Source organism: Camelus bactrianus, chromosome 12, assembly GCF_048773025.1.
Source record: "Camelus bactrianus isolate YW-2024 breed Bactrian camel chromosome 12, ASM4877302v1, whole genome shotgun sequence".
Lineage (NCBI taxonomy): Eukaryota > Metazoa > Chordata > Mammalia > Artiodactyla > Camelidae > Camelus > Camelus bactrianus.
Window position 1 is genome coordinate 65,262,211 of NC_133550.1, and position 27,375 is coordinate 65,289,585.

Here is a 27,375-nt window from a genome sequence, read left to right on the forward strand (position 1 = left end):
GCACACACTGACCTCAGATCTCCACCTCCACGCTCTGGCTGACACCAGTGTGCTCTCCCACTGTACCCCCTCTTCTTCTGTAAGCCCCCATTCCCACCAGCCATATTCTAGCAGCAGAGGGTCCAGTAGCCCCGAGCCCGAAGGAAGGCCCAGGGGTCTTTTTGCCCCACCTGGAGAAGTCACAGCCCCTCCCATCCAGGCAGCAGGTGGCGAGGGGGGGCTAGGGCCCACGCCCTTCTCGGGGGTCTTCGAGGGGTCCCAGCAATGGGACCCCGGCGTCAGCTCGCCCCGGGCACTCACCCACACAGTCCTTCTGGTTCCAGTGGAGGCGCCTCCCGGGGGGGCAGACACACGTGTAGCTGCCCTTGGTGTTGACACAGCCCTGGTCACAGTTCCCATTGTTCATGCTGCACTCGTCCACATCTGGGAGCACAGGTAGGAGTGAGGGCAGGAGGGTGGCTGGGCGGGGCTGGCAGGCGGGGCCCACCCAGGATGGGAGGGCCCTGCATCCCGACCCTGACCCCAGCCCGGTACTGTCACCGGCTGCAGACACGCGGCCACACACGAGCTCGCGCACACACAGGGCTCCCACAGACACCAGCACACACCCCTCCCCCGGAACCTCGGCGGTTTGCTGAACCTGGGCCGCTGTGCTCGGACTTGCGGGAGGGCCGAGAAGTGGTACAAAATAAAGTTCCAGTCAGGTCTTGTGGGGCACGGAATGCCCAGCACAGGCCCGGGTCATGAGGCCTTATCTCACTGCAGGACCCCGGGCAGGCCCTTCCCAGCCTGTTTCCTCTCCCAGGGCGCAGGAAGTCACCCTTAGGGCCCTGCCTTCCTTCGGGTCAAACATCCCCCTGAGGGAAGCAGCAGGCGCAGGGCAGCTGATGAGCTGGTGCCCATGTTTCTGGGAGTCCCTCCAGAAGAATCTGCAGCTCCCCCCAGGAGCTCCCCCATCCCCCAGCACTGCCAGGCCTGAGCCTGGCCGACCTTCACGGCTGCCCAGCTGAGGAGGTGTGGCTACCACCCCAGGTCCAGGAAAGGGAGGGACCGGAGACCGTGGGGCCTTTCTTGACTTCTCCACTTTCACACCCAGGCCTGTACACCTCCATGTCCCATCACCCGTGGCTCCTACATACACCTAGACCTTCCCTCTCCCACATCCCTCCCCCTCTGCCAGAGCCAGCAGCTCTCACTCCCCTGTCTGGAGCCGTGTCCTCACTGGGGCCTGGATTCCACTCTCCTAAACGTGGCAGCCGGAGGGATCTCGTTACATGACCTTGACTACGTCACACCCCTGCTTAAACCCTCGGATGGTTTCTCATTGTGCTGGGAATAAAACCACAAGTCCCCTGGGGGCTCACAGAGCCCTGTGTCCCTTCTGTCACCATGTGCCCCTTCCTTCATGGGGCTGTAGCCCCACGGGCTGCATCTCGGTCCCTCTGTGCTCCCTCTGCCTCAGTGCCTCTGCACACGCTGAACCCTCTGGCACGCTTCCCCTCATCTTGACCCAAACTGTCCTCCTTTAGGATCCCCCCATCTTCCCCACACTCTGCCCTTCTCTGTTGTCACCCCCTCCCACTGGAATGAACTGGTTAAGGGATTCTCTGTGTAGCCGTCCTCCCTGCCAGACTGGGGTTCCCCAGCAACTGCTGTTTACAGGCCTGTGCCCACAGGCTTGCTGAGGCCTGGCACCCAGGGGATACTTGCTGCCCCTTCCCCCATCCTCCTGCCTGGCCCTTGGCTGAGCCCCTCCCCCCACCAGTCCCTCCCAGGCCCGTCAGAGTCAAGGTCAGGGGCGGGGTGTGGGGTACAGTGCAGGTGGCCGTGTGGCCGGCGCGTGCCTCTGGGGGGACGTGGCCCTGGCGGGCGAGCTGCAGACCTCCGCAGTGGGTCGTCCCATAGAGCGTGTAGCCGCGGTGGCACAGGCACTGGAAGCTGCCCGGGGAGTTGATGCAGACGTGGTCGCAGGTCCGCTCGAAGGAGCACTCGTCGATGTCTGGGCCACAGGGAGACAAAGTTTGGGAGAGGTTTCAGGGTGTGGTGGATGGCATGGCCTGTCACTACTCAGTCACTCAAAAGACATCTGGGTGCAGACAGTCCCGGGGCCGAAGGCTCAGTGCACAGCTGACCCACAGTAAATGCCAGACTTCCGGTCATTGCCTGACTTCCCATTTAGTCTCCATTAACCACATGTTTCTGGGTTGGAAGCCACCTCACATCTTTTCTGGAGGTGGGCAGGGGAGAAATATTGTGAGGAGAAGGGATGACTGTGAGTCTCTGCCATTGTGACGCTCACACTCTAGTGTGGTTAGGGTGGGTATTTCATCCACACCTGCAGGAAACTGATGGGCTTGCCTGAGGCCGCCGCCGAACTGGGATATGAAAATAGACCTTGGATGCCGACCGAAGTGTGTTTTCCCATCACCCCAAGATGTCTCTTGAGAGAGTAAGGAAAACAGCACAGACAGAAAGGGGGTTAGGGGGCAATATGCTACCCACAAGGAATAACAAAGCAGCCTTGACAGTACATGAAATTTGATTCTGACCACCCTGGCAGCCAGGGTAAAAAGGGAAAGAGGAAAGGTCACAGAGCACTTGTTACTGGAAAGGAGGAAATGGACCACGTGTTCACAGGGGACAAGTCTGTCCTGGCCATAAGTTCTGAGGACAATGGCTCCTGTGGGATAGTTGATGGGGGTCCTGAGGGCAAAGCAGACATTGACCTGCCTCCCCATGAGCACTGCAGTTGGAGTTCATTCTTTGAATACTTTTGTTCACGTGACTACAGATGTACTCGTGACATATGCGTGTTTGTAGTAACACAGCACAAGGAAGGAATCACACTGCGTGTGCTCAAAGGAGGATGTGATTCCTCTGGTGGGGAGGCTGGTCTGGAAAGATCTCATGGCGCTTGTGGCACCTGGGCTAGACCCTGAAGGATAGGGCCAGACTGGAGTGAAGGAAGGAGAGTCGGGGAGGGGCACTCCAGGCAAAGACTGGGAGGTGGCAGCACCGGCTCCTCGGGGATCGTGTGGAGCTCAGGGGGGCAGGGGAGGTGCCTGGGGTCTGCATCCCAAGGGCCTTGAGTGCCAAGCAGGGAAGCTTAGACCCCTCCCTGTTGGAACTGGGGACCCAGGGGCTGTGCTGAAGCCAGGGTTAGGGGGCATGGCCAGAGCCCCAGGCCTCAGAGAGATGAGTCTGGAGAGGGTGGAGAAATCAGTCAGAGTCCAGAGCAGTCCTGCCATTGCCCCTTCCTCGGCAGCTGCCCGCCTCTCTCAAGGCAGCAGGGAATGCAAAGTCCAGGGCCTCCCTCACTGCCCACAGAATGCGGTATGGCAGACAGAGAAACAAAGTCAAAGTGCAGAGGAGCCCCGATCGGGGCCTGCACAGATGCTACACTCCCAGGAGGCCCGAGAGGAAGACCGGGCCAGGTGCCCGACCAGGAATGAAGAGGCTGAGCCCAGGGAGGGGAACCGACTGGCTTGGGTCACGTGATGAGCCCCAGGACAGGCTGGCCCTGCCTTGCCAGCCTCTGCTCTCATCATTTTTGGAGCCCTTGGGGGAGCACATCCCTGGCCACTCAGGGCCTTGTGCTGCCCCAGGCCAGCCTCTGAGGGGCACTAAGAGGCAGAAGCTGCAAGGCCCATGGCCAGATGCAGCCACGTGGAGATGAAACGACTGGATGACAACAGGGTAGCCATAATGGAACAGGGCCACTCCCTCACCGCCCAGGTCACCCTGGCCCCTCCCTCTGCACATTTCCCCAAAGCTGTCTCCTTCTCAGGGGCCTCATTCAGCCCCAAAGGGTTCCTTGTGGTCCCTCAAGCCCCTTCAGCCCAACCGTGCCACTTCCTGGATGGGTCACTTCCTTGGCTCCTCCTGGAAGATGCCTATTCATCCTTCAAGCATTTCACCAATGTCCCTTCCTCTAGAGAGCCTTTCCTGACCACCCTCTCTGCTGCCCATCCTCTGGACTCTCTCTGCTGAACTTGCCCTGGGCTGTAATTCTCGGCTTCTGCCCAAATTTCTCCTCCCATTACCCCTGCTCCTGGCAGGTGCCCAGAGACCCTGAGGAAGGACTGCTGGCGAGCACCCGCCATGTGCACACCTTCCACCAGGTGGCAGCATCCTGCCTCCGAAGCCACCAGGGGAGCCAGGCAGGACTCCCTGTGCCACCTGGGACTCGGCTGATCCCTCCCTGGGCCTCAGGTTCCCATCGATAATGGGGACAGGGTGGACTGGGTGGCTTCTGGGGGCCTCTAGAGTCGCAAAGGACAGGGAAGACAGGGAGGGCAAGAGCACATGCTAGGGACAGAAAAACTACACCCACCCTCTCAGGCCCAGCCCAGCAGGTGGGTGGCCCCCACCCCGGGCTCACCTCCTCCCCAAGGGCTGTATGAGCCCCCGAGGGGGAAGGACCCCACTAGGACCAGGGCTGCCCGGGCCAGCTGGCAGCTCACCTTGGCACGTCCGCTCATCCGTCAGCAGCTTGTAGCCCTTCCGGCAGCCGCACTCGAAGCTGCCCACGGTGTTGCGGCAGAAGTGGTCGCAGCCCCCGTTGTTGACCAGGCACTCGTTGATGTCTGTGGGGGCCAAGCGGGCGGGGGAGATGAGGAGGGTGGGCTCGGCGGTGGGGGCGAGGGTGGGGGCACTGCAGGACCACCGGCCGGGACTCCCCCACCCTGACTCGCCTGCCGCCCAGGGCCCAGGGCTGCGGTGGGTGCCCCAGCTGAGCGCAGGGGTGGGCTGGGCCCCCAGCCGTGGGGGTGCAGAGGACGGGCCACGCCACCCCCTGGGACTCGGCGCGCCCAGCATTTGTGTATAGAAGGTTGAGGAGCTGATGTCTACTGTACCCCACAAGACGACAGGGTTGATGACACCCCGAGCCCTTTTGTTCCGGGAGGCAGCCCAGGGGGCAGTGAGGCCTGGGACAGGCAGGCTGCTTCCCCGCAGGGCAGCGGTGACTCTGGGCAAGCTCCCGGGCCCTGCAGCCCGGATCCCCTGTCATAACATGAGACTCAGAAGCGCCCCTACTTGAAGAACAGCGGGAGGAGCCAATGAAATAACACCCCCACGGCGCTGGCGCTTTCTCAGCGCCCAACCACGCTTCTGAGAAGCAGGTTCATTGCTCCTGTTTCACTGACAGGGAGACTGAGCCGTGGAAGGTGGCGACTGGCTGAGGCGCTGTGCCGGGAGGCGGGTGTCCCCGGGCTGCCCGACCTCCCGGCTTGGTTCTTCCTGCTCCCCTCCCGGGCCTGCCCGAGGGTCTGCGCTGTCTCTTCACTCAGCGTTTCACGGGTTGGGTATGTGCCCTGAAGGTCACCTGAGCGTCCCTGCCAGTCGGCCTCTGCTTGCACACCTGGAGTGACGGGAGCCTCCTCCCTCACAGCTGGGCCTGCTGGCTGATGCCTCAAAAACTTCCCCCTGACCCAGGTGAGCTCCCTCCCTCCCCCTGGCCCTGCTCATCTGGGTTCTGCTCCCCAGGCTGCTGGTCAACCTGGCGGACCGAGTTGTCAGAGAGCTTGTCCCTGAGGTGCCTCTTCTTCCTCCAGAGTTCCTCTTGGACCCCGACCCCTGGGACCCCAGTGCTGGTCACACTCCACGCCCTCAGCCCCAACCCAGCAGTTGGAGACAGAAGTAGATGACTTTCAGGGTGGTGTCACCCTGATTTGGAGGGGACAAAAAGAGGAGATGGAAGAGGGAAGGGCTTCTGCTGTGTTGGCCACTGGCTGCACCGTAGCAGAGCTGCTGACTCAGACCCCAGCACCCGCTGAGCCTGGCCTGAGCACGAGGCCGGACACCCCTCGTGAGCAAGGTCAGCCTGTCCCCATTTCACTGCCCCACGGAGGAGACCAGGACCTATTCCAAGGGCTCCCGTCTTGGGCCCAGCCTCTCCCCATGCTGCTCCCTTGACTTGAACCTGCTGAAAAGTCCTAAGGCGGCATTCCCACAGAAGGCTCCCCAACACAAAATAAAACTCACAAAACATGGGGAGAATAGGGAGCTTTAAAGAGAGCAAGGCTGAGGCCTGCAGCGGGGCCAACCTCGGGGTCTTTGGGAGGGGAACAGGCACAGGGAGTTGGGCGGGGGCAGGCCCCAGAGCTGCTTTCCTGCAGAGGCCTGGGCAGGACTGGGCTCTGGGGAACAGAGGACCCCCAGTGGGCGGGCCTGTCATCACCTTGCCCTTGGCTGGCCTCCCAGAGGCACCTTCGCCCCAAAGACCCATTCTGTTTGCATATTCTGATGATATTGGCACCAGGAAGATGGGAAGGGAGGGGAACCTGAGGTGGCCCCCTGAAGAAAGGCAGCCGGGGTGTGTGTGGTTCACCAGACCTGGCTCTGAGTCTGGCTCTGCTGCTCATCGGCTGGGGGTCTTGACCTCTCTGAACATAGTCAGTGCTCTGTGTGTACATACTGAAGTGACTGCTAAAGACAGGCTTCTCAGCACTTCAAACTCTGCACATGCTCCAAAGCCCGTATTTCAGGAGCAGAGCTGCCTAAGGAGGAGCCCACGTCCAGAGTAAGTATTAGGACCCCTAGTGGTCACTGCCCCTACAGGACACCACCTCCTGCTGGCAGCCAGGCCAAGCACTTTCTGGCAAAGTCCCATGTGATAGTCCAGACAAGTAGGGGGTCAGATCTCCCCCTTTACAGAGGAGGTCACAGCTCCGAGGAGGAGCCAGATTTGAGCCCAGCTCCAGCTGCCTCTGAAGAGGGGCCTTCTCCAGGACAGCACGCCCACCCTGCAACCTCCAGAGGAAGCAGACAAGTCCAGTGAGGGCTTGTCCAGGGCAGAGGCTTGGGCACGTCCATCACCCTCTCCCCTGGGGACTACGGGAAGATGGGTGAGGTTCAAGCTAAAAGCCTCTGGCTGGAAGGAGAACAGAGGCTCTTTGCCACTCTGCCCCAGCTCACTCCGTGATCCTGGGCAAGGAAAGGCACCTCTCTGTGCCTCAGGTTCCCCATCTGCAAACTGGGCTGCTAACAGGCACCTTTCCAGCATCATTCATTAAGATTAAATGTGCAGATGGGGCTTACCCCCTCAGGAGAGCCTCAGTCCTTCTGGAACCCCCTAATCCCATCCCCTTCCCCATCTGGGCAGCTCAGGGGCTGTCATAGCAACTGGACAGGAGGTGGGAGGCATGTTCGCCTGCGGACCAGGCTGATGTAGCCGGCTGCCTGGGGGTCAGAGTGTGGCAAGCACCACCTCCCCAGCTCTAGTAAGGGTGTGACGGGCTCGCACAGGGCCTCAGGTTTGCTGGGACCCCCAGTTGGCCTGCCCCCGCTGAGTCCCGCACCTGCCCTGCACCTCCCCAGACAGGCCCCAGGAAACCTGGGCTGTCAGCCCAAGGCTCTAGGACGCCAAACCCTGGGTCTGGAGGTCGCTTGGTTTCCAGGGTCCCCTGATTTGAAGACATAAAGATGTCTGTATTATGTAGTTCTAGACTAGTCCCACGATCCTTAAGTTCTAACGTCTGTGACAATATCCAGACTGCACTTCTCTGCCACTGCCACCCCATGGCCCCAGCCACTCTCGCCTCGAGCCGGACCCTGCGAGAAACCCCCGTGCAAACAGTGAGAGGGACTGGCTCAGAATGAAAACCTGGCCTGTGCCGCCCCTGCCCAGTGGCGTCTGGGGCCTCACTGATGCTTGTGGGATGAAGGGCCAACCCCTGCCCTGGCCCGCCCTCCCTGAATCGCCCCCAGATCTAGCCACACTGGCTGCTTTGGGACCTGAAACCCCACGCCTCTGCACAGCAGTCGTGTGCTGCTGGAAATGCTGCCTGGATCGGAGCCTCTTGCTGCGTCCTTGCAGACCCCCCCACCCCCGCCCAGGCCTGGCCTCGCTCTCCGGTACCAGCCGGCAGCGGCCGGCACCAAGCACTCTGTCGTACACGCTTATCTTGGTGATTCTGAAAAATTAAAATGCGTCTTCTTTATTCAATAGAAGATCCCCAAGGACAAGGAATTTCTGTTTCAATCGTTTCTGTCTCCCTAGCACCTGCGCAGGGGAGAAGCCCAGAAAACCCATGTGGTACATGAGTGACCGAGAGGATTCCTGATTCCAGGACAGTGGGAGTGAGGAGGTTTGGCTAAAGGCAAAGAGGCAGCTCTGGTTAAAGGGCCCAGGTGTTCCAAGAGGAGCCACATGGTGGAAAGATGGTGGGGGCTCAGACTGGTGGGCCTGGGCTGTGTGGACAGCTCCCCTTGCCACCTCCCCCTACCCAGACTCGCAGTGGGGTGAGGATGGAAGCTCAGGCCACCAATGCATGGGCGGGGGGCAGTAGCCACAGCACCCTCAGGTGCTCCTCTTGGGCCATGTGACGGCCAAGGTCCCTTTCTGGCCCAGACAGGCCGGCTCCCAGTGCTGAGCTCCTGGTCTCACATCAGAAATGAAGCCATACCCTGCCCTCCTCGTCCTGGGTCAGCGCTGTGCCCTGGGCAGAGGGCGGACTGGCCCGATTCTACCCTCTTCTGTCCTGGTTGCTGGGGCAACTGGCCGGGTCTGCTGTGACATTGCTGGGCTGGGAGGATGGCTGGGTCTGCAGTGGACGCCTGGCCAGTCCTCCTGGCATGAAGCCCATGGGGCAAGGCCGCAGATAGCCCCTGCCCGCCCACTCGCCCACCAGGAACACACCTCGCTCTAAGTGGGCCAAGCCAGGGTTACAGAAGGGCTTTATTTTCAAATAAATAGGCAGAAAAACTGTTATTTCTGTCAATAATCACTAGGTTCTTCCCAGCAAAGTGTCTGGGAAGGAGAAGTCACACGTTGTCTATTTTTGCAGGCTTAAAAAAGCCCATCTCAGACTATTTAAAATCGCTCTAAGCCTCCGCTGTCAATATTTTCACCCACTCGGCTCTGGGAGTTCAAGCACCCCTCCCCTTCCATGCTGGCTGCAAGCCCTCCCCACTTCCTGGCAGGATGGTAGGAAGAGGGTGGCCAGCCTAGCAGGAATTCCCGGGCTGGCCTGGGGCATGGGCAGTGCGGAGGGGTACACCTCACCCTTCTCAGGGGCTGAGTCCCTGCCCGAGGCCCGCAGCTCAGGGGGTCTGTAACACCCCAGGTCTTTGTCTGGGCTGGTCCCCCATGCTGCAGGGCTGGCCCCTTCAGTCCTAGGGCTCTGCCAACTCTGGCTTTCCAGCCCCCTTGCTTCCTGTTTCCTGAGGGATCCCCGACACTGCTGAGCACCCCGGAGGCCCTCAGGAAATGTGGGGTGAGGAGGGACAGCGGGCGGGCAGAGAAAGCTCGACCTTCTCTCACTTCCAGGCCAGCCCATTCCTGACACTCCCAACCCCTATCTTCTAATTGCAAACTGAGGTCCTTTTGCACCCTTAGTCCTTCAGTTGAGATCCCCCAACAACGTCCCTCCTCCAGGGGCGAGGATACAGTGTCCTCATTTTTCCAATGCTGACAAGAAGACAGTCCTGTCCTAGTTGGAGCCCTGTGCCATGCTGCCACCCAGCTGTGCCAGACAGACTACAGCTGAGGTGAGCGCGGGGAAACAGCCCCATCCCGCCCCCGGGAGGCCACGGCTGGCCCAGGAAGCCCAAAGTAGAGAAACACGTTGTTTGTTTAACCTGGGGTGCAGCCACATTCTTTGATATCAGAACCCCGCTTAAACCTATTGCTATTCAGTGGAAGCAGGGTTCCCCTGAGCACTGTCGGGGAGCACTGGTGTTGACTCTCCCTCTTCTCGGCTTCTCCAGCAGAAAAGCAGGTGACACCTGACCATCCACACCCCCACAGCCACATGTGGTCGCACCCCAGCCCAACCGCGCAGCCCTGACTTGGCTTGTGCAGACACAGGCCAGGCCAGGGAGGCAGCGAGTACTGACCTTTGCACGTCTTCCCATCCGGCTGCAGCGTGAATCCAACCGGGCAGCTGCAGCGCACGCCAGTGGCTGTGTCCTTGCATGTCCGGTCACAGCCTCCGTTATTTACTGCACACGTTTCTGAGAAGGGAAAGAGACAGAGATTCTCAGTCTCCTCGGACAGAAGCCATCGCCTTTCCCCACCCACAAGGGGATCTCCTGAGACAGGAGACCTGGGTTCAAGTTCTGGCTCTGATCCACTCTAGCTGTGGGGCCTCTCTGAACCTCAGGCTCCCCATCTGTAAGATGGGAGAATGACACCTTTCCACTGTGATGACGATGGATGGGAAAACTGCAAACCGCAGGGCACTGGGCCTGTGCAGATTACCGCCAACAGGGGCAATGCTACTACGGGGGCCAGTGCTGAGATCAGCCTGGCTGGTGTTTATCTGGGACAGATTCTCAACGCTTGCCTTGCCTGACCTTAGACTTCAAACCCAGATGGGTGGTTACTGGGGCTCCCAAACTCATGTCAACATGGAACGGCTTGTGGCCCTGGCCGTGAGGGGCAAGGAGAGGTCCCCAGAGCTCACACACCATCCATCACCTTGATGAGACTCTCAGCCCAACATCTGTTCTCACTGAACGATAAGCCAGAGGCGTCTGTTTTTTGTCCACTTGAAGCTAGTCTAGTGCTTTTTTTCTTTTGCAGATTCAAAGGGGCTGGAGAGGCGGGGGCACAGCTGAGGTCACTGAGCCCATCGCATGGTGAGAGTGATCGTTCCCAGGCCCACAGAAGGGGCTGGCACGGCCGGGGTCACCCGGGCACGTGGAGGAGCCTAGTTCCCGGGCCTCTGAGCCTTTCAACCTGAGTCTCTTCCTGAGCATCTGGAGTGCTTTGATCTTGTGGGAGCTGTGCTGAGTGGGCTTCCCTCTCCTCTCTGCTGCTGGGAAGTGAAGAGCCAAGGGCCCCCATGTCTTATACTCTGAAACCCCCAGCTTGCCTACCGTGGCTTCCGCTGGGAGCCTGGCCCAGTGGCCTTTTCCCTGAAGTCTCCCCAAACTGGTTTTTTCTGTCTGTCTGTCCTGTGGTGTCTGCATTCCTGTAAGCTGCCTTCGGTTCTCTTTGGGAGGAGACTGGGGAAGAACGCAGGAGTGGTGACTAAATGAACACATATCCCTCGGTGCGAGGAGTCCCTGCTGCTAATGCCTTTCCTTTGAACTTCAACTTGTGAGGGGTGGGTGGAGCTGGGAGAGGAGGAAGCCCGGCTTCCCCTCTGTGCGTGTGTGTGTGTGCGCCTCTGTGACTCTGTGGGCAGCCACGGAGGGTGTTGTCCTGAGCATCCTGAACACAGGCGCTGCCTGCTGCAGGGGCCACTGGCCCTTCGTCTTGAGGCTGACATCTGCACCACGCACGATCTGACAAGCCGTCACTACTTCCCAAAGGCACGTCTCCCTGCCTCTGCCTCTCCCCAGCATTTCGGGGTGTCTCCACACACGCTAGCCCTCCAGCAGGGTGGGGGCAGCTCTGCTTCCCTGCCTAGGAGTGTGCTGCCCAGTAGCTTGGAGGCCTCCTGCCTGCTCATGGTTCAAGGCCCAGCTCAAAGACCACCTCCAGGAGGAGCCGCCCAAGTCCCAGATGCAGAAAGAAGGCCACCGCCCTCCCAGTGCCCACGCAGGCTGGCCTCGACGTTAGCACAGGCCGAGCTCTGACCGCACACACCTGCTCAGGTCCTCTCATCTCCCTACCCGACCGTCTACCAGGACAGTGGAGGTGGGGAGGCCAGGGTGTGACTCTGGGTCTGCCACTCACTGAGTGACATAGGTAGGCCATCCCTCAGGGCATGACCTCAGCACCTGCACCTGGCAGGTGAGGGCGGCAAGCCTTCCCTCCCAGGGCTGAGGTGGGGGGCCCACGCCTAACGGCGCCTGGCCGGGGGCCCAGCCCGGAGAAGGCACTCAACAAATGTGTGTTTCCTCTCCTGATGTTACAACCAGAGAGCGAAATCCCACCTCCTGCCCTCAAGTCCTGAGCCAGGGTACCCCGCGTGCCTGCTCAGCCTTCCCTGCAGGAGACCCTTCTCTGGAGAGGAGGGCAGAGAACCTGCCTGTTTTCCAGGTGCAGGTAATTAAGGCTCGGGGGGACAGCGGCAGGTGCCGGGAGCCAGGCTGGGGCACAGCTGGGCGGCCTTACTTGGTGACGATGGGGTGACTGCTGGGCTGCTCCGTGGTGGTGGAGGTGGGATGTGGCGTGGCCACTGGAGGCTGTGCCCCTGAGAAACAGTCCTGGCCAAGCAGGCTTCAAGGGTCTTGCGGGCTCTCCCCTTCCTGTCTCTGAGGCCCCAGCAGGACTCAGAACCTTGGGCCTCCAGAGCAGGGGGGTCTGGGAGACCTCCTGGCCCCACCTGCCCACTGGGCAGATGGAGGCCGAGAAGGGGGTAGAGTCAAGACTGGATGGTCACCCATTCTCTGTGCCCTCAGCGCAGGTCTCTCCCCTGTACTGTGCACACTTTCGGTCTCATGTGTTACCCCAGACAATGCTGGTACAAGGGGCCCTGGGTCCCCAGAAGGGCCCTTTAGGTTCTTCTTGGATGCTGACCACCCCATCCCACCAGCATCACCTGCCTAGGCCCAACCCAGCTTTCCGAGCCTCACGTTCCCCACCCTCACACAGGCTCTGTGAGACGGCTCCTGCACCCTCCACCTCCCAGGCGAGGAACTGGCGCACGGCACTGGGAATCTGCCCAAAGCAGTGTGGCTGGAAGCGGCAGAAATGGTGGGGCCTGCTGGGTCTAACTCCAACCCACCTGACAGCCTCCAATCTCTGTCTCTGGCCAGCCCCAGCCCCAGGCCCGCACAGCCAAGCACGCAATCGACTGTCCAGCTCCCTCCCACATGGCTCCTTTCCCAGTGCTCTCTGTCTCCACTAATGCTACCTCTATCTGCCCCAAGGACGCACCCCAGGAGGCGCCCTCCCCCAACCCTGCCTGGGCCTCCGGGCCTGGCCTTGCTGCTTCCTTAACATTGGGTTCTGGCCTGGTTCTTACTGCTGCTGTTCTGGGCCAGGACACTAGTGTGCTGCGATGTGACCTGCAGACTCCGCAGCGGTCCTTCTCCTCCAAACCACAGCCTCACTCTGGGTAGCCAGCACCTTCGGGCTCACGTAGTAATGCTGAGAGCGAACCCCGTGCCAGGTTCTATGCTGGGCGGTGAAGGGGCGAGCAGAATGAGCAACCAGCATTACCTTGTCCTCAAAGCCACCCTCGCGGGGGCCCTGGGCAGGCTCCTGCACCTGCCCCCAGCGCACCTTACACAGCACAAGTGGGCTGTTCCCGCCGTGTCCACCTTGGCTGTGTTGTTTGGAGGTCAGCAGACGTACACTGTAACGCATGACACATACAGGAAAGGGGACAGTGTAGCCAGTCCTTTGGGCTAATGTGGGGGTCGGAGACTGAAGTGTACAATACAGGCTGAGAGCTTCGTCTCTGGGCATTTCCAAGCAGAAGCTACGGGGCGCTGCAGAAGGGGCTCCTTGCCTGGGGTGGCGCTCAGCCTGGGCCACTCCCCCAGCCCTCTCTCTGAGTGCCTCAAAGAACAGCCTCGCCTCTCTGTTCCCCAAGACCAGAGATCACCGGGGCCTGGTATTAGGGGATCCTCAGGGCGTCGGCAGTGGGGCAGCAGAGCTGGGGGCCTGAGGATGCAGATATGAGCCCACGGTACCTGGCCCCTCACCCGGCGAGTGGGGAGAACTCTTACCCCACAAGGCTGGACAGGCGAAGGGGGGAAGGCTGTGCACGGGGTTGGGGGCCTAAAGCGGGACAGGGCCTGGGAGTGAAGCCTTTCAGCAGGCGGGAGAAGCCCAGATGTGTTAAAAGGCCAGTCTTCAGTCTTTCCCAGGGGGAGCCTTGCTTTGCGCCGCGCCCTGTGAGAGGCCCCGGACACAGAGGTGAGACAGGTGCTGAACGGGGAAGGGCAGCCACTCAGCTGGCCTGGCGTGCCGCCTGGCCAGGGCTCGACAGAGGGATGGGCTTGGACGGCAGGGCTCCCCTTGAGTTGGTGCTGCCTGCTTGCACTGCCCTAGATCTGGGGCGAGGTCAGGCCTGGAGGGACAGTGTCAGTCAGTGCAGTGGCTGAAACGCGAGCCACAGAGGCAGAAACAGCTCCGGACGCCGCCCCGTGAGCTCGGGCAAGCCCCTTCACCTGTCAGAGCCTGAGTGTCCGGATGTGCGACGGGGAGATGGTAACATTCACCCCCTAGTTCCTGCAAGGCCCACGCAAGATGCAGGCGTGCCGGTGCCTCGCACACTGCCCTAGCTGTGACAATGTGCTCACCCTTGGTGTCATTCCTTAGAACCGCTGCATGGGGAACCTCAGTCCCCAAAGTCAGCTGCTGATTCACCTGACAGTTCTTTTCTGAGCCTCTGCTCTGTGCTGCCTTAGACGCCATCCCTGGTCCTGTGAGGCCTCAGCCCAGCGGGACAGTGGGTGCATTCACTCCTCTGTCCACCCAGCACTTTGGGAATGACTCCCTTGGTGCTGGCTGGCCTTGAGAGAGCAGCAGTAGAGATGAACCTGACACTGACCCAGGCCTCAGGGGTGAGTGGTTTATCAGGGGAGACAGACAGAAGAGGGCCCTGACCTTGCCTTTCTCACGGAACCTGGGCTCACCTCCCACCCCTCAGCCCACCACCCCCAAGCCTGGGCTCTGTGGGACCTTCAGGGAGGCGCCCTCGGCCCAGCCTCCTGCCTTTTGCACGACTCAAGAGGCCCCTGCTGGCTCTGCCAGCGCCTGAGCTTCACCTGTGGGAGTCCCCTGGGACCACTCACTCTCCAGGCAGAGCTGGGTCAGGGTGGCCTCAGTGCCTGGCGCCCTGTGCAGGACCAGCACAGCGAGGGGCCCGATTTCTGCTGAGTGAGCAGATGTGAAAACAGGACTCTGGAGGCCCGGGAAGAATGAGAGGAAGTGTGGTGACTGAGCCCCTGTCCCCTGGCTGGCCTGGTTGGGGACGGCGTCTGAGAAGAACCTGACGGCACAGGGGACCAGCAACAGCCTGAGTCACGGGCACTGGGAGGCGCGATGGAGGCTGAGGTGCGCTGCACCAGCTGCCAGGGGGCAGCTGCTGGCTCTCCTGGCCCAGCCCTGACTCTCTGACTCCGACCCTCTTCCCTCAGTTGATTCCTGAGCCTTCCATGGCTCCCATCACTTTTGGATAAAAACCACGCTCCTTGGCAAGGTCCTTAACAGCGGCCCTGGTCTCCCTCGCTGCCCAGTCTCCACATGCTCCCCTGACATCCGGGACGCCCAGCGGCTGTCATAAGCATCGTCAGCAGGCTTGTGTCCCTCACTGTGCCCCACAGTGGGGCTGAGCTTCCGCTTGGAGGCCCTTTGGAAAGTGAGAAGAGTCAGGCCGAGACAGGAGAAGTGGCTTCCCCAGCCACTCGGCAGGGAGTGGGGGCGGAACCCCATCCCTGTCCGCCAGAACCCTGCTCCTACCCACACTGTCTCTGCGTCCCTGCCTCTCCACTTCTGTCCGGAACCCCCTGCTCTGCCTTGGCAGGGCAGGCGTCCACTCCTGAGAGCCACCTGCAAAGGGTGGCTCTTACCCCCGTGCGGGGACACACCACCAGGCCAGGGTGCCGGATGAACGCAGCCTGGGGTGCCACGGCCTCTAAGTGTAGCTGGGCCCCGGGACACATGCTGGTGGCTGATGTGAGGGTGACAGTGGGTGGGGGGTTTGTGGGAGAAGGAGGTCAGGGCAGCTGGAGGCAGGGTGGTCGTGGAGGCCAGGACTGCAGCCTCGACAAAGGAGGGGGCTCCCAGCCTGAGTCTGAGGGCAAGTAGGAAAAGTGGCTTCAGAAGGCCCCACTGGCCACCCCCCACCCCCCGCTCTGTCACGTCTGAGGCCACCGGACCCCTTCGGCCCACAATCCCTGAGAGGCTGGCCTGGCCCTGAGGCGGCCTCAGTGATCCTGGACTTGGCCTTTCAGCACATGGCCGGGTGACCATGAGGTCCCCTTGGGGCTTTTGCTGACCGCAGCCCAGCCGTGCCGAAGTCACGGGCCAGGAGGCCCACACCACCCCTCAGACTCCATCTGCCTGGGAACTCGGCCCCGCAGTTTGCTGTGAGGTGGGTTTTTGTCAGAACTGTCTTCTGGAGGCACCAGATGGGCCTGAGATTTCAGGGGCTACGCCTTCCCACAGGCCTGCCGGGTGGGGGGGTGGGGGTTTTCACCCCAGCACCCACAGGGCAGAACCTCCTGGGCCTGAGGATGGTGCCCTGCAGTTTGCGGCAACAGGGGCGGGCGGCGGAGGGCAGGGGAGAGGCCAACCAAGAGCAAGACGGGCAGATCCTGGGGAGGTTTCTTCGTATGGTTTGAGGGACCTCAAATGGCCCAGGAGGACACCGAGGGTTTATATCAAAGCAGACGGCAGGAGCAGGGGCCCGGCAGCCAGCCTTCTCCCCGCGCCGGGCTCCTGCCTCTACTCTGGCCATCAAGTGGAGGGGCGCTGAGGGCAGACGAAGCGGGCTCGCGTGCAGCCTCTCGCTCGGGGCCACCCTCCGGAGGGAGAGAGGCAGGATCGGACACCTGTCCTACAGGAGGTTCAGGAGGCTCGGAGAGCGGAAGCAGCCTGAGAAAGGCTACCTGGCCGGTGACCCTTCCTTGGGGCTCTGCTGCCCCGCCAGCTGCGTGTGACCAGGGAGGCTGAGTGTCAGGCCCTTCTCCCTGGAACACCCACCAACAGCAGCGACACTCCGAGTCCTTCTGTGCCAGGCCCCGTGCGGAGCGGGGACGCAGGACCCTGGCCGGAGTGTGGTGCAGTGGGATGGGGTGAAGCTGGGCCAGCCCTCACCTCTCTGAGCCTCACTTGTAACTCTGAACGGCACCCTTGCAGGTTGCTGGGAATGGTAAAGTCATCTAGGTACACAGAGACTCAGCCCCAAGGCTGCTCAGAGGGGAAGCCTTGTTCCAGATTCCTGATGGCTGTCCCAGGGACGAGGGCTGCAGGAGGCCGGGCCAGCACCTGCGCACAAACCTCCCTGCTTCCACGCCGGGCCTTCAGCACTGGTGCACCCCACTGACCGCCCTACCCTGTGACTTTCTGGGGCCGGGCCCGGGGGCAGGGCAGAGTGACCTGGCACTCGGAGCCTGCGTCTGCCCCCTCTCTCCAGAGTGGGCTGGGCGGGCCTCCTGGAGGGGTCCAGAGTGTGGGCACCTGGCTGGCTTCTGAAAAAGGTTTGTTCACCCTGCTAGTCCCCCTTCTTACGGCCTCACCTACAACGTGACCAAGGTCAGGCAGGCCCCGGGCTTCCTGCCTCGCTGCCGGGGACTTGCCACTGAGGCTGATTTCCTCACTGGCCCTCCGAGTGAGCTAGTAAAACGCTAAGGGCCAGAGAAGGAGAGCAGGGGAGAGAAACGTGATCGAGCACCCGGCAAGTGCCACCCACACTGCTGGGTGCTGTGCGCCCAGTGTCTAGCTCAGGCAGCTTCAAGGTAGAGACGACCACCCTTTTTTTACAAAAGAGAAAGCTGAGGCTCAGAGCCGTGTGTGACTCTGGCATGGTGACGTCGGCACGGAACCCAGGTCTGGCTCCCAAGCCTAGGCCAGGACAACAGACCAGGAAGAGTCATGGTTGGCAAAACTACAGTTGGGTGTCCCTGCTCTGACAGCACATGCACAGTCCTTAAAACACAGATACACCTGGCTGAGCAACCTGAAACTTCCAACTTTGAGAAGCAACCCCAGCTGCCTTGGTACAGAATCTTGCCACAGGGAGCCCTGAGCGTTGGCTACTCGCTAGCCAACAGTCTGCAGCTGGCACCTGGTCTGCAGCCACCGTCTGGCCTGGCCTCAGCTGGAGCCAGCTAGAGGGAAGCCCTGAAGGAGGCCAGGGTGGGCTGGAGGGGTCGGGCCCACCCAGGCGTGGGGCGGGAGGGAACCCGTGGGCAGGGACCGAGGCACTTGGTCAGTTTCATCTGTTTCTATAATCGGGGGCCCTTCTGAAGACAAAAAATGGTGCCTTGGGCTCTTCGGGGTGCCTTCCATTTGCAGCTCCAGTGGACAATCAGTATTGGCACTTCTGGGCTCTCCTGAGTGCGGCAGGGCAGGGGGCCCACACAGATCAGCAAAACCATCAGGAAGTGGGTGTGGGGGAGGGGTGATTAGGCACCAAAGGACATTGAGGTCACATCACTGAAGGCTTTGGGACCCCCCGGACCCAATCCAGAGGGAGAGTTAAGGCAGAACAGGGAGGAGGCTGGGGTACAGGGAGGGGGCTGGGGGACAGGAAAGGGGCTGGGGGACAGGCAGGGGCCGGGAACACTGTCTCTGAGATGAAGGTTCAGGCCCAGGAGGGGCACGTGGGGGTCAAGTGTGCCCAGCCCCCAGCGGGATGGCGCAGAGTGCGAGGAGCCATCGGGGCAGGGCCGCCTTCTCTCTGTGGGGCACACCTCCATTTTCAGCTACCCCAAGGGCCCCCTCTGGGTGGAAAGCTCTATGGCACAGGGGAACTTTCTGCATCTGTGTAGGGCAAGGGCTGGCTGTGTGACCCTGGTGCAGGTGTGGGGACGTGAGTCACAGGGACGCTGGGAGGGCACTGCCACAAATCAGGTGGCATTTACACAAAGCCTCAGAGCTGGGCAGACCCCATGAGAGTCACCCCAGGTGCGTCTACTGGCCACTCTGATTGATGAAGTTCTCGCCCAGGCATCCTGTCCCGGTGGGTCCCAGTCACAGACCCTGAGGTTGGAGGACCGGGAATCGCCTTCCTACCTTACAGCACCAAGAGGAGAAGAGATTACCGAGGCCATCCAGGGGCAAAAAGCCAGGACCGCAGTGTCCACAGTCCCCAGGCCCAGCCGCAAGAAGAGCCGTGTAAACCCCTCACCTCCCTGGCCTGGGCCGCCTCTGCCAGGAGACAGATGGCAGCATCGCCCTCAAGGCCCCAGGGGTTGTTCCCACACAGCTGGCTGGCCATCCTCTCTGTAACACCATTCCATGAGCCCCGCCGCAGACCCTGCCCTCTGGCCTCCAGCTGCATCCCGGCACCCTCCTGCCCGTGCCAGCCCATGAGCCAGCTCCCCCGCCTGGATTCTCTGCTGGATGCCGGGCCTCCTAGACCCTGTCCGACCAAGTTCTCTACACCTGACAGCTGGGCTTCAGCCCGTGGCTCCTGGTAGGTGCTCCCTGACCCACCTGCCCTCACAGCAGCAGGGGAGCCACCCCCATCAGCAGTCCTATCACCTAGAACCCGCCCTCAGAGTCTCGGGGAGGGCCTGTCCGCCCCCTCCTCACTCTCATTACCAGGGGCTGGGACAGTGGCACTCAGAAGCATGCAGTGTTAGCTGCCCGTGGAGGTGAAGTCTCCCATGGCTTTCATACTTCATGGGATGAGCTTATAGACTGGCTAGAATCAGATTCAAATTTCATCTGAGGCCCTGAGAGTGGGGAAAGCTATAAGGCCTCATGCTCCAATGGAAGTCAAGGGACTTCTGGGTAAGTGCTCTGGGCCTTCTCAGGACAGGGGCCGGACTGCGCCCTCTAGCCAGACTTGGTCCCCCAAGGTGCCAGCACCCGGTGCCAAGAACCCTGGTTTTGCCAGGAGCTCAGGGTGGCTGTGGGTGAATCACATCCTCTCCAAGCCTCAGTCTCCCCATCTGGGGCCAGCCAATGCCCTGCCTGGCACCCTGCCTCCTTCCTGAGTCCTATCCCTCGACGCAGCCAAGTCACCAGCACCCACCTCCTTCTACACTCGTAGTGTGTGTGTGTGTGTGTGTGTGTGTGTGTGTGTGCACGTGTGCGCGAGAGACAGAGAGAGAGAGAGGGACTGTGGATACATGTATGAATAAACTGAGGCCAGGAGCTCAGGGCCTCAACCAGGGACCCCAGCTGCCCAGAGACCAGCCACACCTGGGACTAGTTCAGTGACGGGGTGAAGTCACCCCTAGTTCCTCCTGAACATGAGGTCAGTCCCCGGAGCTCAGCGCTGTTGGCAGGGAGGCCGTGGCTGGAGGCGAGGGGACCTGCCTGGGCCCTGGGCCCACCCACCTTCTCCCTCCAGCTGGCGCCCCTGCTGACCTGGGAAACTGCCCTGTGTCATCGCCTCCCCTGTCTCAGATTCGCCTCAGTCCCTTCCCACAGCCAGGCTCATCCAGGCTCCGGGTCCCAGCCTTTCTCTCCTAGCCAGACACCTGCCTGGGTGAAGAGTGAGCAGTGAGGGCCTACCCATCCCTGGGCACTTCCTCCAGGTGGCCTTCATTCATACTCCGAGCCAACCGGCTTCCCCTGTGCTCCTGCTCTAGGCAAGGCCCTGCGCTGTGTCCTGAGGAGCCATGAGAGCTGGCACACACTTGACCCCTGCCTCCAGTCAGGGGGGTCCTAGACTTGTGACAAAACAGGGTGCTGGTGGAAGAGAAGCGAGCAGGTTAGACGGGGGTGGCAGGGGAGGTCCAGTTAGGTCTGGACAAGCCTTTGCTAGGTAGAACTGTGCAAGATAGCACATGGGTATCGAGTGGCAGGTGACAAGACCCACTGATGCAAGAAGCCTGGGACAGGCTGCATGTACAGGGCCTGAGGGACAGGTGAAGGGTGGCTCCCAGGAGGTGACAATGTGTGGGTCTGGAATTAGGGGTGGGAGGAGGTGGCCTGGGACACGGGTTGGTGAAATTAGGAGAAACCCAGGGACCCTGGAGATGGTGGCTGCAGAAGAGAGGTGGCAGATGGGTGGTCCCTTGGTGGACAGAGGAGCTAGGAGCTGGGGAGGAGAGTGGGTGTGTCAAGAGGTGACATCGGCTGGACCTTTCAGGGTGGCTGTGTGCTTATATGAGGCTGGGACAGTATGGGGCTCAGTCTGTCCCCCCAAATATCAGCCATTATTACCATAATCGCCCCACTCTGCCTGGTCTTCCCAGCCTCCCAAGTCTCCAGCCTCTCTGTTCCCTAGCCCGGAACTCTCTCAACAGCTCCCTGACTGAGCGTTGTCCTGTGTGCCAGGCCCCAGGCACATAGGTCATGGCCCGTCCCATCCTTTCTCTCACGGCCCTGTCCTCTGAGCCCAGCTGGGGAGTGTGTTACGGGGTCACCCCCATTCAGTGGAAGGGAAACTTGGGCGTCCTTCCAGAGGGGCAGGGAGATGGGCAGGTGCCAGCTGTGGGAGTGCAGGGACAGAGAGGAGTTCCCAGCCACCTTTCTGTGCCTCAGTTGCCTCACTGGGAGTCACTTTACTGCCATCTCACAAGATGGCTGTGAGGTAGTGAAGACAGGGCAGTGCGAGGCCCGAGGAAGCTGGGGCTAATGGTTAACTACTGCCGTGGTCCCTGGGCCTGGAGCAAGGCACCTCCACTTTCCTGGGCTCAGGGAGACCCCTGAAATGGGCTGGCTGTGAATCTGCCTTCAGGAGGGAAGGTCCCACCTGGCAAGGCTGCTGAGCCCACAGGTCTGAGCTGTGTCCCAAGCCTCAGGCTGCTCCACCACCGGCGCGGGGCCTTGGGCGTGGGAGCGAGTCCACAGGCCGCAAACCTTGGCCCAGATGACGGCTCGCCGACCGCACGGACCGAGCTGTGTCTCTTGGCTATTCAGGGCCTCACGGCATCATCTGTAAAGTGGGGACAGCTGCCTCTCAGGGCTGTGGGAAGACACATTGGAGAGGGCTGACTGGCAAGCACCTTGCGAACTGGAAAGTGAGGAGGAAGGCTCAGCTGGAGGGAGTGAGCCGAGTGCGGACACCGAGCCCGCTGCTGGAGGGGCTGCAGAGGCTCCCTGCACCCCCAACGCACCCGCACTTCCAGCCCCTGTCCTGTGCTGGGAGCCTGTGGTCCTGGGGACAGGCCTGTGTAAGGGCAGGCGTGGGCTCTGCCTCAGCCGAGCTCATGGCAGCCAGGTGACCGGAAGCATCTCCCCAGACCAAGTTTGGACTCTCCATGGTCAGCAGAGTGACAGTTCCCCCAGATGTCCACATCTTAGTCCCTCGTGACTCGATGTGGTAAGAAGGACTCTGCAGGTGTGACTGAGCTAAGGAATTGGAGATGGCAGACTATCCTGGCTTGTCCAGGTGAGCCCAAGGTGGTCACAAGGTGGAAGAGGGGGCTCAGAGAAGGAGCTGTGGTGACGGAGGCGGGTCAGAGAGGTGCAGGCCACCAGGGGAGGAACGTGGGTGGCCTGTAGGAACTAGAAAAGGCAAGGAGATGGATTCACTCCTAGAGCTTCCAGAATGAACGCAGCCCTTGCTGAAACCTTGGCTTCTGCCCAGTGAGCCCCAAGTCAAATTTCTGACCCACAGAAGGTGGCGGGTTGTTTGAAGGCACTAAGGTCGTGGTAACTTGTTAACAGCAGCGGCAGGAAACCAACACGGCATCTTTCCCAAGTACATCTGGGGAAAAGGAGCTGATCGAAGACCCGGAGCTGACAAGTATGACTCACAGGGTCTCATCAGTCTTGCTGTAAGCGGGGCTCCCAGGGGCCTGTGGTAAACTTAGCTGGGTACTCAGATGTTTCACCCAGCTCAGTCGGCCAGATAATTGAAATTTATCACTTCAACTCTCAAATCCAAACATTTTAACGGGAATCTAAAATCAGTTACATATTTCGAGGCCTCTTTAAAGTAAACATAACTGTACCTGTTCTCAGCCTGTGCTCAGTGACTCAGTATTATAAACAGCAACTGCTGGGTACAGCTGAGACCCCAAGGGTAGGGCAGAGCCACCGGGCCCCCGGCCACTGTGCTGCAGAGCGCTGCCACTTTGGGGGAGCCTCTGGGAGCCCCAGGAAAGCAGCCAACGCTGTAATTAGTGGGAGTGATGCTGTGGGATTTCAGGGAGCACTTATGTTAGGGTTTCAAGACTTGTGTTGGTGTTTCAAAACTGGGGAACCTTGTAACCAAAATGCTAGCCCTTGGGGAACCAAAGAGCAAGCAGGGTTCCCAGAGAGGAACTGAGAGGCTCAAAGGTGGGTCAAGGGCCCAGGTTTTAGCTGATTTTTGCTTATGTTCTGACTCTTGGCTGTGTTGAGATGAGGCTGCTAATTAAACGACTTGCAGCCATCTAAGTGACCTGTGACCTCTGCAGTCTGGGCACAAAATACTTCTGAAATAATTCTGAGTCAAGCAGCCTATACAACCATACAAAACCTAAATTTGCCATCTCCGTTTGGGGAAGGGAAACTGGGGCCCGCAGCCAGCAGTGAGGTCACTTCCCCTCTCTGAGACATGGAAAACGGTGGTTTCAGCCTGGACCTGCAGGCGTGGTCTGTTGCGGATGTGTGGTCACCACAGAGGGTGGTGAGGACGGGCGTGTGCTCGGGGCTGGCCAGGGCTGCTCTGCACCCACCCACTTCCGCTCTCTCAGTCCCTTCCGACCCACTCTGAAAACAAGCCCCAGCCACATAGGAGACAATTGGCACGTCAGGGCTGGAAGACACCTGCCAGGCCATCTCCACCACCAGGTGACCACAGCACACATGCTGCTCTGACGGAGCCCTGTGCCATGACTACCCCTGGTTCGGCCCACAGCAGACCCTTCTGGGGCATTCCAGACCCGTCTCTGTCCTCTCATGCGGCCAGGCTGGCCAGTGCAGCAGTCAAGGGCACAGACTCTGGAGTGGGGGGGCCCGGGGTCTGACCTTGCTATGGGACTCCTCAGGGTCTCACTGTCCTCATCTGCTCCTGGGCCACAGAACAAGATCCTTCCTCCTCTGCCTTTTCTACCCCCATCTCCTCCCAGGACCCCAAACACGGCTTGATCAGCCCCCCAGCCCAGGATCCCCTGGGATAAACTGCCTGTGCTCCTTCCCACAGGCCAAGGATGCTGACCCAGTTCTGTCTGGGCTGCTCTCTCCACGCAGGGGCCAGGCTCTGAACATGATGTCCCAGGCGAGCTCTGACCAGTGCAGGGCAGGATGGGGACGGTCACCGCCCTCACTCTCCAGCCCTTGCTTCTATCAGTATAACCGTGGAGCAGCTGGGACTCGCTGGGGCCTACTAATTAGGCTTCAAGTCCAATAGGGTCCTAAGTCTGTACCACGTGGGCTATTCTCAGAGGAGACAGGTGCTAAGAAAATGATGAGCTCTCGGGGGAGCTCACCTGTACTCTAGACAGGACCTTTCATGGAAGCCTCTGAGAATGGGTGGTTCCGCGTGCGGGCCCTGAGCTGCTGGCCCTGGCCCCCCTGTTGTGAGTGTTGCAGGGAGACCATGGGAGGGAGAGGTCTCTTCTGTCTGTGGGGTGGGGGTGGGGAACTTCCACAATCAGGGAGGTGGGACTGCAGGGGAAGCCGATTGTCACCCATTTCCTCGGCCCCTCCTAGGCCTGGTGCAGAGTCCCCCGATCTGCTCCCCTACCTCTGCCTCCCAAACCCGGGATGAGGGTAGCTGTATCCTCGGTGCCTCCCTCCTCACCTCCCTGACCCTGCTTCAGGATCTGGTTCAGGACCGCTCTCTCTAGTTAGAAAAAGTAAGTACCGAGGCCCTGCTCTCCATCTGCTTACCCACCTGCTCGATGCCGACTCAGCTCAGCCTGCTTCCCACCATCATCTCGCTGGTAAGGGTGCAGGGCACCTGGGGGCCCAGTTCCTGGTCCTGCCCTGCTCTGGAGCTCTGGTGTCAGGCAGCAGTGCCCACTTCTCCGATAAGTGAGGCCGTGGGGCCTGGGCCCTCTTGGGACTCAGCCCACCAGCGGCTCTTACGTTCCTGTCACCCACCGCTAGCCAGCTTTTCAGAAAGCCCACAGCACTGACTCACCCCTTTGTGCAGGGGAGTAGACACGCTTGGTTGCTGGTGCCTCTAAGCACACACCTTGGCTGTTTCCAACCCTTCCCAGGCCAACCCAGGCAGCCCACGTCAATGAGACAGCCCTGTGCAGAGAACTTGCAGAGAGCCAGGCTTCCAGCTACACCTGTCCTGCCCAGCATGGACTTGGGGGTTCACTGAGCCCTGTCGGCCAGCCCAGAACCTCTTCTGCTCCTCAGACCCTCACTGGGGAAGGCCTCAAGCCTACTCACCAGCATGCAAGGCCACATTCCTCCCCCCGCCCCACACAGACCTCTCTCCCCACTACATGCCTGGGTTCCTTTGAGGGCCATATGAGGACCACAAAACTAACTGACCTCTATGGGACCTTCAGGCTCCGACCTCCATGGTCCTCTGACCCTGACACTTAAGATGGCCCACATGGCCAAGACCTCTGGGCTAAGCTCAGCTGCGCAGGGTAGTGTGTGACCTTGGGCACCCCAGAGAGCCTCAGTTTCCGCCTCTGAGACGTGGGAAATATACCACAAAGAAGGCTGTGACAACCTCTGGCGACCCTACAGCTGTGGTCCAGAGGCCTGGGCAGCTGGTGCCACCTAGGGGCCAGCAACCCCAGAACTGTGGCACCGACTGAGGGCCAGAGGAACGAATGCATGGCTAGACAAGACTGCTTTTCTGTTCTGAAGACCAAACAAGGTTGAAGAGCAGTTATTTTCTTCTCCTCCTTCCTTTTTCCTCACCATGCCCAGGGTCAGCCACCCAGCAGGCCTCCGGGCCACGAGGAGCGGCCCCAGGTGTTTCTGGGCAAGCCTCTCTAGAGGGTAGATCTAGCCCAGGGACAGTGCTCAGAGGGCAGCTGACATCACACGGACCCCCCGAGGCAAGTGGGAGCCTCAGAGGGGACCAGGGAAAGTGGGCTGCAGTTGCCAGCCTGGCGGGCTTGGGCTAGGCTCATTCACAAATGTGGGGGGCCTTGAGGTCAGAGGGGCTGAGTGAGTCTTGCTTTTAGCTGGTCTGCTAGATGAGCTCAACCAGTCCTCCCTTCTCTGGGTAGTAGATTTCCCAACTCAAAAGGGGAGTGGCGTGGGCTGGATGCCCCAAGACCCCACGGCCCTGAATCTAGATGTGGCTCTTTCCCCCGGACGTGGCTCCTGTCCGAGGCAAGGAGATGGGTAAGGACTGTGCTGCCCAAATCCCTGCTCTACATCAACACCCTCTTTGCTTCTGTGTCTCAGTGTTGCTTTGCTGACCCTGGGATCCTAACCGCAAATGAGGCGTTACTGCGCGGAGAAGGGTCACAGCACATGTCTCCTCCCATGCAGAGGCCACTAGCACTGGCTCTGGGTTCTCTGCTACAAACACACAGACAAGGAAACACATGCTCGATGAAGGGCACAAACTTAAAAAAAGAAAAAGTGAGTCCACGTCTGGAGTGGAGCCCTCCACACTCACACGTGGCACGCACGACTGCACACACGTGGGCACACCCCACAGACATGCAGCCCCCACGCACACTCACCCCACACGCCAGCACAGCGCTCACAGCCTGCCGCAGCAGCACGCACACAGACGCCCCCCACGCCGGCACACACCACACACGTGCACACACGCGCACACACGCGCACACACACGAACAAAGGTGCAAGGACAACAAAGGAAGTGGAAGAAAAGTGTTACCCATGAGTAGCCGCCGTTTCACCCGCTTGTCCACATCAGCTACTGACGTGGCATTGAACTGAGAGCGCTCAATTGCAGCCTCATCCTTTTCTAAAACACAAGTAAGGGACAAACACGGAGCCGGTGGTTAATGAGAGCCCACTTCCCGCGGCCCAAGACAGTCAGCCTCTCGGCGTGGCGCACACAAAGCCAACGCAGCAAGCCGGGCCAGCGCGGCGTCCTCGCCAAGGGGCTAATCCCAGGAACCTCCAAGGTGGTGTGTTCAGGGCAGAGCAAAGAGGCAGCAGGGTGGGCGGGGGAGGGGTAGGCAGACAAGGGGATGACCACAGAAGGACACGGATGGGACACGGGGCCCATCTGCAAGCAAACACAGGAGGAGGCTGAGGTCAGAGGGGACGGGACCCGTCTGCGGAGGGCCGCAGGGGCGTACAGCACCACCACGGAGATCACGGAGACACAGGCAATTACAGACACCCCGGCTCAGGCTGGAGAGGCAGGCACAGGACAAGGCACAGGGCAAGGGGACAGGGCCATGAGGTCCGGTGATGGATGTGCCTGGACAGCAGATGCCCTGTCTCAAGGGCGTGACAGTGTGTCAAACACTCATGCAAGATTAAGAACAAGACGTAAGGAGGAGCAAATACATACGCACAACAAAGGATTGAATCGAACAGACACAGAAAAACCAGGGGGTCGATATGGGCAGCGCTGGTTGCCTGCTTGTCTATGGAGGACTGGAGTGAGACATTCAAGTGCTCAAGGAGGGGCTGCAGAAAGGGGCCCGCCGTTTTGGGAGCGTGCGGAGAGACAGACGGCCGGGCCAGGCCGGGAGCGCTGAGATGCTCCCGTGCAGAAGCACGTGAGGTTAGCTGGTTCCCGTTTCTTTGCTCAGTGGGAGATGTGGGGAGACACTCGCCCCCGGGGGAGCCCCGGGAGCAGTGAGCAAAGGCAGATGAAAGGTTCTCTGGGCCAGCAGGGAACAATGGCCCAGGAGCTGGGTCTGGAAAAGGATTTCTAAGGAGAGGGGAGGGAAAGGGGAGGGTGAAGGGAGGTACGTTAGAGTAGATCCAAGCAGGGACCTTCACATGCAGCAGACACTAAGAGATAAAAAAAAAAAAAGAAAAGATGAGCCAGGTGGACAAAG

General features: G+C 60.5%; 1 protein-coding gene across 4 annotated transcripts in view; it reads right to left on the minus strand.

Annotated features, from left to right (window-relative positions):
- Window positions 1–27,375, minus strand: part of SCUBE1 (signal peptide, CUB domain and EGF like domain containing 1) — a 128,030-nt gene that overhangs the window by 27,717 nt on the left and 72,938 nt on the right. For 2 of the 4 annotated variants that reach the window (XM_074375654.1, XM_074375655.1), the window contains exons 7-11: window positions 26,232–26,321; window positions 9,841–9,957; window positions 4,464–4,586; window positions 1,883–1,999; window positions 301–423 (exon numbers count right to left, since the gene is read on the minus strand). In XM_074375654.1, the coding sequence (XP_074231755.1) occupies window positions 301–423; window positions 1,883–1,999; window positions 4,464–4,586; window positions 9,841–9,957; window positions 26,232–26,321 (570 nt within the window). The remainder of the gene's footprint in view (window positions 1–300; window positions 424–1,882; window positions 2,000–4,463; window positions 4,587–9,840; window positions 9,958–26,231; window positions 26,322–27,375) is intronic. The other 2 variants (XM_074375656.1, XM_074375657.1) reach the window with 1 other exon arrangement.